General features: G+C 50.9%; 1 protein-coding gene across 10 annotated transcripts in view; it reads right to left on the reverse strand.

The window, feature by feature from the left end:
* ITPR1 (inositol 1,4,5-trisphosphate receptor type 1) overlaps positions 1-12,556 on the reverse strand; it is a 158,258-nt gene that overhangs the window by 4,880 nt on the left and 140,822 nt on the right. For all 10 annotated transcript variants that reach the window (XM_050313080.1, XM_050313079.1, XM_050313081.1 and 7 more), the window contains 3 exons: positions 12,352-12,517; positions 11,350-11,510; positions 721-882 (listed from right to left, as the gene is read on the reverse strand). In XM_050313080.1, the coding sequence (XP_050169037.1) occupies positions 721-882; positions 11,350-11,510; positions 12,352-12,517 (489 nt within the window). The remainder of the gene's footprint in view (positions 1-720; positions 883-11,349; positions 11,511-12,351; positions 12,518-12,556) is intronic.

Consider the following 12,556-nt stretch of genomic DNA (forward strand, 5'->3'; position numbering starts at 1 on the left):
CTCTGACAAAACCATCGCTGGGCTTGGACTGGGAACCAGCCCCATGATGTCCTCGAGCCCAGCCAAGCCAGGAGTCAACACAAGTCCTCAAACCCCCGCTGCAGAAAACCTGCTGCGCCAAAAAAACACCCCGAGGTCTGTGGAGCGCTCACGAGTTACACAGCAGCAGCACATGGTGCAATGCAAAGCATCTCGTGGGGATGTCTGTGCTGCAGGCTGGAGCGTGGCAGCAGCCAAATCACATCTGCAGTGGCAGCGACAGCACGGAGGGACCAGCACCAGTAACCACTCGAGCGCTTCTCCAGTTTCTCGGTGGGTTTTGAGGTCCGTGCAGTGACACAGCCCTTGTATCAGTATCACACCCTCTGACTGACAGGTCTTCGGGTTAAAACCCCAAACAACAACAACAACACACACACAGGCTCCCTGCCCCAGCCAGGACTGATCTAAGTTAATTTGTGGTGATTTTTGCAATGCAATTTTCCCTTTGTGGAGGTGCCCAGTTTGGAACATGCTGATTGGGTCAGCACCAGGCAGGTCAGCTGGGGCACGGGGCTCTGGAGGGACGTTTGGTTTGTTCACTGCTTTCCTAAGTTACTTTACACAAGTGCTCCCTGGGGTTTGCAGAAGCTTGGAGCTGTGAAACACCCCTCAGTGTGGGAGGCTGGCAGAGCTGTGCCCTGCCCGCAGGGATGTGAAGCTGCCCGTCCGCTCCCTTACCTGATCCTTCAGCTCTGACAGCTGGCCAGAGAGGTTGGTCACGAGCTTCATGGTGGACTCCAACTTCTCCTGCAAGTTCCTCAGCTCGTTCTGCTCCCCTTCTGAGTCGCTGCTCACCAGGGACATGGCCCGCATCCGAGGGAACCAGTCCAGGTTTCTCTCCTGGGAATCAACACCAGGTCACAGTCAGTGTTTGCTGGGTCCAAACCTGCACCCCAGTGACTGCAGGGCCGAGCACAGACAGAGCTCTGATGCCACACGAGGCCATTCCTCGGATACACAGCTCTGCAGTTTCTGAGTTAAGTGCATTTGCATCTTACTGGAAAGTTTGCAAAATCGCCTGCTTGGGCACCGAGGCGCTGCAGCCACGACTGCTGGAAATTAGGGCTGCTCCATGCCAGCTTCTCCTCCCAGCAACTCACCCCCAGCCCCTTCCCCTTCTCAGACACTTCAGTATAAATGCACTAACTCTGGACATTAAATCAGCCCACATTTCACACCTGGACAAGCATTTCCCACTGCTAGAAATCCACTGCCACCTTGTAATCTTTTCATTTGTGTTTGTGGAACATTTTCTGCTAATAAAGCCGGTGTTCTTTTTTGGTCAAGCAAAGTTTGGTTGTGCTTTCTGATGAAAGAAACCTTGTTCTTCCTGGAAATACTTCCATGTCGGAAATACTTCCCTTCTGATGAAAAAGAACATCATATTCTGACTGGTTCAGGCTAAAACATGGGACAGATCCGTTACAATGCATCGCTTACCGGAAAGTTTTCATTCAGCCATCCCAATATTCTAATATTCTACTTTTCAGTTTCTGTTGGGAATGCCAGTGGACACACTCAGTTTGATGGGCACGTACAGAGGCTCACACATGCACTGTGTACATGCCAGAGACGTTAAAAATAAAAGCAGGAGCGGAACAGAAAGCCACAAGAGAGGAGGAGGGGTGCACACCGCGCCTTGACACCTTACAGTTCAACAGCAAACTGGTTTCCCATCTAGTCTGGTTCTCCTCCCACGCTGGAGATATGCTCTGAAATGGAAGCTAAACTGGGGCTGGCGGAGATAAGGCTGTGTGTGGTCTCACAGGTGACACTGCAACAGCTGGTGAGGCTTTAAAGAAAGCAGAGCTGCTGATGGGCGACTGCAGGAACGCCATGGGACGCTGGTAACCCAAAACAATCACCCTCGCTGAGTAACAGCGACCAAAGTTCACCCCACCGTGCTGGACAGGCTCGTCGCTGGGCTCAGCTGATTTTCAGGGCACTGCAAACTCTCTGGCTTTTTGCCATGCCCAGCCTAAACCTCCAGCTCAAGCCCACTCCCCCCTCCACGCTCCCCCATTCCCAGGAGCATCCATCCTGCTTAGAGCAGGGCTGTGCACCTCTACACAGAGCTACAGTCCCATCCTCTCTGCAATTCAGATGCGATGCCAAGACTCATCAGCCTAAATTAGCTGCTTCTGATGTGCCTGGAGTTTCCTCCTGCCGGGATGAGAAGGCAGAAAGCAGGCCCTTTCCCATGCAGGCACCACAGCATCCCCACGTGATGCAGAACTGCCAGCAAGGCTGTTTGCTCCTGATCTCTGTTTACAGGGCAGATGGTTTCTGCTAATAAAAGAAAAAAAACTATGTACCCAAAAAATATGCCTTTATCAAGACAAGTGCCAAAATATTTTGGACTGCAGGGAATGCCAGTCCCACAATTAAGGTTTAATAGTAGGAACAGGCAATATTTCACTGCTTTCTTTCAGCTGTAGTAAAACCCTCATTAGGGAGGAGAGGGCAGCTCAGCACTTGTGCTTGGGTCCAGCAGCTCCCCACCCAGGGAAAACAAACTAAACCAACTGTTCCCAGCCCTCTGTTCCTCCAGGCTGGAGATTTTTGAGGACAAGACAAATTCGACTAAAATGCAATTTGTATTTACAGGTTTGCCTGGACCCTCAGGCCCATGCCCTGAGGTTTCTAGGCAGAAACTGAAGCTCCTTTCTTGCTCCAGAAATATTATTCTTCTCTTCATTCCCAAAAAGGTGAGCTGAGGAATGTGAAGGCTGATGGAAAGGAGACACTCACAGCCCTCCTGGGCCCCTGCCGAGCTGGAGAACAGGGTCACTGTTCACCTGGAACTGGCAATGCCCCTGCTAAGTGCTGATCCACCTGTGGAAGAGTCAGTGGGGCACCTGGAAAGTCCCTGTGCAGACAGAGTGAAGTGACAGGCGCAGGGAAGGACCCAGACATCACTCTGCCCACCCATGTCATTGGGCTGTGCGTGATCTGCTTCCCCATCCCATGTGGCATTAGCACCACTCAAACCCAGTATTTATCTGGACATGTCCAGCTGCCATCCAGCAAGAAATAAGGGGGTGTCCCCCCAGGTGGCCTGGGCAAACACCCTGAGGTTGGGGGCCATGGGGACAGGGGTGCAGGTAACGCTGGCCCATGGCGGTGCCAGGACCCTCTGGAGAGGGCAGTAGGGAAGCTGCCAGCACACAGGGGCACAGCTCCTCCTGCGCCCTGCAATCCCACCACTCTGCACTTCCATGGGAAACCTTTAGCCTGTTCTTCAGCCTCCCCCAGCCCCACAGAGAGGAGCTGGATGTGACCAACCTGCTGACACAGACTGCGGCCCAAACACCCATGCCTGGCCCTGCTGGGGGGCCGGGGGGGGTTTTCTTATAACCAAAGAAGCACTGATGCCTGAGGCAGAGCTGGGGTGAACAGAACTGGGCAGGACTGCTGGGGGGTCAGGGGCTGTCCAGCCCCTGGCACTGCCCTGGACCACGCTGCCATCCAAGGGTCAATCCCAGATCTCTATCTCACGATCCAGTTTCTGCTGAACTTCAGCTCCACACCCACGGGGAGCCTTTACAGACACAGCGCCACGTCCCTCGTGGCGGCTCTGGAAGCGTTTCAGAGGCACCAGGGGAGCCGTGAGGGGAAGGGCTGCCCCGTGACCCCCGAGGGGTTGCTGGCACCCACACAGCACTGCTGTTCTGCACTCTCTGCTGCGGTCCTGCCAGGGCTCCTGGTGTGCCCTGGCTCCCCGTTCCCGGCACCGGCAGCTCCCGCTGCAGCAGCCGGAGCGAGCGGAGCCGCCGCCGGAAGCCCCTGACCGCAAGGGCTGGGTTCCGGGTGAGCTCTTTTCTAGGTAAGGTTGGAAAAGTCCCTCTTGTAAAGCAAATATCGCTCCATCTCAGACACGGGGGTGCTGCTGACCGTCCACGCCTGGAAATGTGAAAAAGAGGAAGCGGTGCTGCGTGATGCACATGCGACTCATTCTGAGAAGCGCCGGCTCCTCCCGGCTTCTGCCGAACACCTGGTTCTAGGAAAGGCTCTGAGGCAACCCCAGCGGGAGCCGTGCCAGGAGAGCACCAGCTCTGCTCCCGGGGCACGGGACGGTGCTCACGGCAGGGATCGGGGCTCACCCCGAGGACTCTGCTCCTCTCCTGGGTCTCCATTTACCCAGCTATCCCTGTGCAGAACAGGTATGGGGTGCTAAGGGCTAACTCAGTGCTCCCCAAAATAAATCCCTACAGCTGCCAGCAGAAGGCTGCCCAGCAGCATCATTTACAGGATCATTCAGGTTAGAAAAGACCTCCAAGATCGAGTTCAACCTGTGACCCATCCCCACCTCGTCAACCAGACCAGAGCACTGAGTGCCTCATCCAGCTGTTTCAGGAGCACAAGCAGGGGAAGGTGACAACAGCAAATTTCAGTTTCTGTCATGTGGAGGTAAAAATCAGACCCACATATCTAATAAACAGCTCTGTGAAGCACTTCGAAAATTAATCTGTTTGTTTGTGGTGAGATGGGAATCCTCCTGGGTCTTTCCTGTCCTTCCTGGAAAAAGCCCCACATCAGGTTCTTTCTCTGCTGCAAAGAGTTCACCATCACTTCTTCCACACTGAGCTACACTTCTCCCCTCTGCAGAAAAACCAGCACTTGACACTGTCCCTCTGTTGCTCCTCCACACTCGGAGCCTTCTCAGCTCCTCACCTGCACCGTGTCATTAACCAGGAGGCTGATGACACAGGGTTTATGGTGTAATAACCTCCTTTTCACTGGTGCCACAGGTTAAATACCTAAGTGCCACTCACGCCGGTGCAGAGCAGGGAACCTGGGAGACACACCATTCCCAAAGTGGAGGCTGACCGTGTCCCTGCATGAAGGGATCCTCCCTGCACACCCCTGGGAACTGACTGCAGGTGACTCACTGAGCTGAGCCAAGCACCACCCAGCCTGAGGGGCTGCAGGGCACGGCCCTGCTGCGATCCCTGAGGGCCACGTCCTGACTCCTGCTGGAGGGACAAGGCCACTTCTCCACACCAACCTCCTCTGGGTGTTTGGATCCCCATCTGGGGTGGGCCACGTTCCATCACCACGTTCCACGGGCTCACGGCTGCGGCACTGCTGGGAGGGAGGCAGTGGCAGAGACTCAGGACAGCCTCAGCTGTCCCTGGGACACTCCTGGGCACAAACGGACCCTGGGGCTCTCTGGTCCCACCCAGCCCCACAGACCCAGCAGTTTGTGGTCCCCAGTGTGTCCCCCTCGATGGTTTCCAGGCACAAACCTTCCCCCTCTCCCAGGCGGAGCTCCAGGAGCGAGGACATGGCACCCACCCTGCCAGCCCTTTGGGAACCCCCCAGACCCCAGAACATCCCACTGCCCAGACATGGCCCCATTGCCCAGACCTGGCCCCAAGCCTTTCCTCCTGCTTTCGTCCAGCCAGGCCCTTTTCTTCCACACGCTCAGCCAAAGGGAAACCCTTGCCCGCTCAGTGGGGATGCCCAAGATTCCCAGCATGGATACTGGGTGGTTTATCAGGGAAAATCAAGCACTGGGCCAACGTGAGGTTACTGCCAGCATCCTGCAGCCCACCACAGGGCAGCCAGCTCACACACCTCCCAGGAATCTCAGGTCAGAAGGGACTTTAAAGCTCATCTCATCCCACCCCCTGCCATGGGCAGGGACACCTTCCACCAGCCCAGGGTGCTCCAAGCCCCGTCCAACCTGGCCTGGGACACTTCCAGGGATGGGGCAGCCACAGCTGCTCTGGGCACCCTGTGCCAGTGCTGGGGGAGATGAGGTTGACCAACCCTTCCTTTCTCCCTGTGCAGCTCCTGGTTTGCACTGTAAGGATGGTTCCAAGGTTGGAACAAGTTCCTTTGCTATCTGAACAGAAGCTCAGCCCGTGCCTATGACACAGTGTTTCCAGCAGCCCAGGGCCTGCTGCCAAACACACCTCTTGGCTCTTCCATGCCTCTGCCATTATTTGTTGTTTAACCCTATAATTATATTGGCTAAGTCTGGCCAGGTATCTCAAGATGTAGCTTGTTGGGAAGATGCCACCAAGTTCAGCACTGTCAGCTCCAGTTCACATGCTGACCTCCCCAGTCCTCCTCCTGCCCTCCCAGTTTGCAGCAGCATCACTGTGACTGGCAGCCCCAAACCCCCAGTTTCCTCATCTGCAACAGTTATTTGCACGGGTTGTTCTCTGCTGGTTTGCAAAGTATTGATATGACAAATCTTTCCTATTTGACTTTGCCCCCAAGTGCAGGATTTCCAGGCACAAATGTCAGACGAACATAACTAAGTTTTAACACTTTCTCAGACTCTAATTTCATGTGTACACAATCTTTCACCAGTGCTGGAATCATTAAGCCCCTTTTGAAATGCCCCAGCTGTGAAGCATCACGGCCTACCCTTGCCAAGCCTGGAGGTGCTGCAGCCCAAACCCAGTGCTGGCCATCTCCTGCAGGTGCTGCATCCCACACTCCTGCTGGGTTCCAGAGCACATTGACTGTCAGGGCCAATGTTTAACTCCCTAGGAGAGATTTCAGCTCAAACTGGCACTTCTGGAAGGACGTATTGACACTGACACCGATGGAACCTTGTCTTTGATTACCACGAGGCTCTGCCTTGGCACAAACCACACTCAAACCAGGAATCAGAAACACTTTCCATTACAGCACAGACCTCCAGAGACAAGGAAAAAAGCCCAATAATGTATTTAAATCTCTAGGTTTCTACACAGAGGTGAACTAGGGCAAAAAAGGAAGTCTGTAGCCTTCATTTCCATTCCAAATTCCTTTAAGGATATCTCTGCCATCACTCCTATTTGTAAATGGTTCATTGTCAAATGACAACACAATCCAGACTGGGGACTCAGCATCCTCACTCTGGATGTTGGAACTTGGGCAACCCTCACACCTCTGCCTCATTTTTGTAATAAAGGGTGTTAATGACACAGATCCTGCCTAGATTAAAAACCTGTGGAAACTGCAGGAGCTCAGCAGGCAGCTTTGTGCTGAAAACTTTTCCAAAGCAGCCTTTACTTTTTAATAAGCACATCTGTGTCACAAACCCCCGACAGCGGCTCGAACCCACCCGGATCAAGGTGCAGTCAGGGTATGCAAGAGCTGGGCATGCAAATATTTGTCTGTGCTGTGACAGCCCGTGCAGCTGCCTGCAGACAGCTTAGGAATGCACACAAAACCCAAGTGCCTGTGTGGTTTTCTGTGTGTCGAGCTGCAGAGTGAGAAATTTTACATATTCTAAGTGCCTGCACACAGCTGGTTGTGGCAGAGCTCTGCCAAGGCCCCAGTGACAGCTGTGCTGGCCAGGCTGCCACAGCAACTGCAGGCAAAGGCAGAAAACTCCAGGAGGAATTCTCAAGACAGGATGGGAAGATAAGCCCTTTAAATGAACTAATCTGCAGGGAGTTGCAGCGAGTTCACATTAGTCATTTGGGTGTGGATGTCAATGTCTGGCCAAGGCGATAAGTGGATCCCCCCTCCCACACACAGGGTGTTATTCAGACATCACCTGATCTTCCCTGGTGACTACAAAGCCACAGGAATCGGGGGCCTTTGTTCCTGGGAAACACGGGAGGCACTGGGCTGCCAGCTCTGCAGCACCATCAGCATCCTTCCCACAAAACACCCCTCACAGGACAGGGATCCATCCTCATGTCCCACTGCCTGCAGTGCCCATCCGGAGGTGAAGCCAGGGGGAAGTTCAGTCAGGAGAGCTTTATAAACACCGGGAATTAAAGAGCATCTCTGCTACCAAGAGATGTTTTCTCACATCCTGCAGCACTGGCTGTGCTATTAAATCCGTATCAGGAGGTGGCTCAAGGATGCATTTCAGAGGGGAGCTGCCCCATGCCAAGCTGCTGAAATCCATTTGCCATCTCCTGACATGCACGAGGTTCCCAGGGAAGGGACTGCAGGGCAGGGATGAGTCAGGGCAGCAGCTCTGTGTGAACACTCGCTCAGCTCCCCCAGCAGCCCGTTCCCCTCACACTGCTCCAGCGACTCCCAGCAAAGATTCCTAAGACATCCCGAGTTCTACATCATCTATCACAGCAGGCACACGCTCACCTTGCCGAGGAAAGGGAATATTATCCCTCTTTCCAGGGGGAAAAGCTGGCAGTGAATTGCAGCCTCCTATCACAGCCTGGACGTGCAGCTACAAGCCCAGGGCAGCCCAGCCCACACACACGGGACCAAAGCAAACCCTCCTGAGATCACAGACCCACCAAGAGCCCCCCACTGGGGCCAGAGCAACATCACGGCACTGGGAGCTGCAGGGCTGCAACTTCACAGCCACACATCAGCACTGGCAGTGCATCAGAGCTGGTTTTACAGAACCCCAGAACGGTCTGGGTTGGGAGGGACCTCAAAGCACATCCAGTCCCACCTCCTGCCATGGGCAGGGACACCTTCCACTGTCCCAGGCTGCTCAGGTCAGATCAGATCACTGTGCTTCTTTTCTAGTGTGGATTTTTTGGTCAGTCTTACAGTGCTCAGAATGCTTCTAAACATTCAACTCTGTTTTGAAGTGTAGCTGTTGACTTCTTTCCGCATTCTGTGTTTTAACTTAATGAGCTTCTGTCCATAAAGAAATATAAAATTCACTAAAGAATTGTGGTTAATCATTGATTTTCAAGGCTACACTTTCTTTTCATGTGGGGTCAGACTCCTGCAGGGTGCAGGATGAACACTATGGGCCTGATCCAGCTCTGCCATATCCAGTACAGTGGGAATCCTGCAAACTGCCTTTCCACACACATTATTTTTAGTCAAGAAAACATCTAAATTCAAGATCCCTCAAAGCTCCTGAATATTCACTAACCTCCATAAATGAAATTGTCCAGGATTCTTTTGATACCACAGTGCTTAAAATATCTTTAAAGCACTGTACAAGCAGCACTGGATGCAACTCCCAAACTGATGGTGCACATGATTTCAGTCTCCTAAATTCTTCATATTTTTTTTTTTTTTACTCTTCTGTGGTGTTGGAACAACCCACAAATACTAAATGGCAAAGGGAATTTTTTAAATTATATTTTAAAATTTTTTTCTTTCAACTGCCAAAGGGCTTAAGTTCAAGAGTTTTCTCAAGGTATTTTGTTGGGAGTCAGAGCACAGGTGAAACACTTGAGGTGTGTTGTGCCATCACAGGGTATGATCTGGGCATGTGATGTTTCCTACCCTCAACTCCTAAAAACGGGAATAAACTGCAGCTGAGCCATGGTCCCACCTGCCAGCCCATGGCAAAGCCATGCCCCATCTTTGTCACTATCCAAGATGTTACAGTGCCACCTTCAGTCTGAAACACAGGAAGGGAATCCCTTTAAAACCCAGCCCTGCCCTAAAGAGGCTTCCCAGGAGAGTCTGATGGCTGGGGACATGACCCAACCACACTGGATCCCAGCACTTCCACAGGTGGATCTCAACCTTGGGAATCACACACATATTTAAGGCTTTTCCTTGGCCTGTCCTTCTGGATTCAGGGGACTTTGCCTGGAGAGGCTGAGGTTGTGGTCTCCCCATCCCTGGAAGTGTCCAAGGCCAGGTTAGATGGGGCTTGGAGCACCCTGGGCTGGTGGAAGGAACTGGATGATCCTGAAGGTCCCTTCCAACCCAAACCAGCCTGGGGTTCTTATGAAGACAGAAGGCTTGAGTAACATTGGACCAGGCCCCAAGTCACCCCTTCAACAGAAAAAACCATTTCTGACTCTTACAGAAGGATTTCAAACAGGTCTGGTAGAGAAACAGATTCATCGTGTTTTACACCCAGATTTCCTAGGGCAGAAAAGGATGTTTTCAATGTTAAAGGAGAATGGAAAGGAATTGCTCCTGATTTTCAGAATAAGCTTTGCCAAGTGATTCCTAAGGAATACAAGGACTGCTGAGAACTCCAGTCAGGACACAGCTCCCTGAGCCCTGGACACGCTGGGGCTGTGTCGTGACCGATCGCTGAGGTGCAAACCAAACCCCTCCCTGTTCCACACCCCACCCATGCAACAGCACCTGGGGACACCCTGCTCTCAGTTCTCCACAGAAAACTGGCTCATGAAATGCAAAAAACCCACCAGCTACAGACACGCTCCAAACCTCCACCTAGAGCACATGGTTACATCAAACTGCATCTGCATGAGACGCTCGGGCTGTGCATAATTTATCCACACAGTAATTAGCCCTTGCTGACACTTAATGAATGGGAACTCTGATAGAAGTTCTCCAGTTTTTGTGTTTCATGCAAACATATTCAATGACTAATTTCTGGTTCTTATCTAATTTGAACTGTATCTGAAGTAATCTGAAAAAATAAACTGGTAGTTAATTGAAACTTTTTTTAAAACTAGTTTTAACAGCAGCAAAAGCACAACACAAAATTGTCTTTTCTGAGCAAAACCACAACGCAAAATTGTCTTTTCTAAGCAAAAACACTTCAGAAGTGCAGTGCTTCCCCCTGAAGTCATGCATGCTGTGGGGGGATAAAGAAAGGGAGCAATATAATCAGCCAGGCTGGAAGGCAGCAGTGATGCACTTGGTTATCTCACTGTGCTAATCCTCTATCAGGTGACTGCTCACAAGATTTCTTTAAGCCCTCATTACTGAGGCAGAAATCCAGAACTAGGACGGACACTCTGGTGACCCCAAAGTAACGGGTTTGACCTGCCCGAGGTCTCGGGGGATTTACAGACCGGCCGGACACCACGCTCGCCCACTCAGAGGCTGCTGGGACCTCGTGGCAGAAGAGCTCAAGGCAAGTCAGAAAAGTGTTCTGCTCTTAAAAAAATCACTACTTGAAATGCTATAAATCAAACAGCTTTTGCTCCCCAGCCAGAAGACACACACAAATTAGTGACTGGGGCTTCGGATCTAATTCCACGAGCCCTGAACCCGCAGCTTGGCAGAGACAAGGCTTTTAATTCTCTCATTAAAAGCCCTTCCAATTGAGTAGATATTAATTGTAGTTCTTTCCAATAATAAGCTCAAATCATATGACAATAAATCCTACAAGTCAGTTGGAGGTATTTATACCAGGACAGATTATAACCTGTTTGTTGTGCTTCAGACACTTCCACCAGGTTGAAAACACTTTCCCTAAATGTGGATTTAAGACAGAACAGCTTCTCTTCACCTGATTTCAAACCAGGAAGGCCACCTGGCTGTCACCACTCACTCTCACCTGCTCCAGTGCACACAGACTGTTTTGGGGATTGGGTAGACACAGGTACAGTGACAAAATAAATCCAATACAATCAAACTACATCTACCAAATATTCCAGCAGGTTGGGCTAATCTGAAAAAAAAACATCGGAACTCCAAACTCACCTTGATCATTTCTGCCACGTAACTCTCTGGTCCTGTGTATTCTGTGGAATCTTTGACTTTCACTAACACAATAAAGCACAAATAGTGCCACATGTTGTGCTCCTCTTTGATGTGCTCTTCAAACGTGACCGTCTTGTTGTCAAACTTATCTCTCTCCAAACCTACGAGAGGGACACACGTACAGCCCTCAGTGCTGGCCAGCTGGGGACCAGCAAGAGGAGCTCTCATTGCTACAGGCTGCTACACTTGTTAAAGTCACAGCCATTCTGGAATGGACACTGAATAACAGGGATAACCTCTGACAAATGCCCAGGAATGCAAGAGGGGAAAGAAGAAGAGAAAGAGAAGGAGAAGAGAAAGAGAAGGAGAAGAGAAAGAGAAGGAGAAGAGAAAGAGAAGAGAAGAGAAAGAGAAGGAGAAGAGAAGGAGAAGAGAAAGAGAAGGAGAAGAGAAAGAGAAGGAGAAGAGAAAGAAGGTATAACAAGTACTGCTCATATTTATTATATGTAACAGAAAAATCTTGGTTAAAAAGGTACCAGCCCAGTATGCAGCCACTTTGTTGGATTTCATAACACATCTCCTATTTTTAGGCAAACTGATAGCAAAAGTAATGTTTGCTTTGCAGCATCTCCCAAAGGTTACCCCTGTCAGCTGTGTGTTATGCAACGTGGCAGGACCATGTCAGTCAACCACAGCACCTTCATTCCCAATCTCCTGATGGGAAAAACTTTCACAGGCACCACTCAAATCAATCCTGTTCCAGTAGGGAACTATTCTTTGAGGCAGAGGAGGAGCAGAAAGTGAAGACTTGAGGAAAAATGGTATCCTGAGCATTCCTCATCTCTTCCTGCTGCCAAGCTCCAGTGCACGTGGCACCCAAGGACTGGCTGGGAAATGCAAAGAGGAACAGCCAGTAATTCAAGACTTTCTTCCTGTGAGTTTGCAGCTATCCCTGACTCACACAGAGTAACCCCTTATTCTGAAGTGTGCCTCCACACTTACCACAAATAAAGCAAGTAGTTTTTAAAATTTCTTCTTTCTTCTGTTTTTCACTCCTTAAATCAGCAAAAGTGTCAATGATCACCCCAAATATCAGGTTGAGGACAATAATGATGACCATGAAGAAGAACAACAGATCATATATCACTCTAGCAGCAAAGAGAGGTTCCTGCAAAACAGACACTTTAATTATTAACAACTCAAAGAG

This window comes from Myiozetetes cayanensis, unplaced genomic scaffold, assembly GCF_022539395.1.
Source record: "Myiozetetes cayanensis isolate MyiCay16 unplaced genomic scaffold, myiCay2020 scf18, whole genome shotgun sequence".
Taxonomy (NCBI): Eukaryota; Metazoa; Chordata; class Aves; order Passeriformes; family Tyrannidae; genus Myiozetetes; species Myiozetetes cayanensis.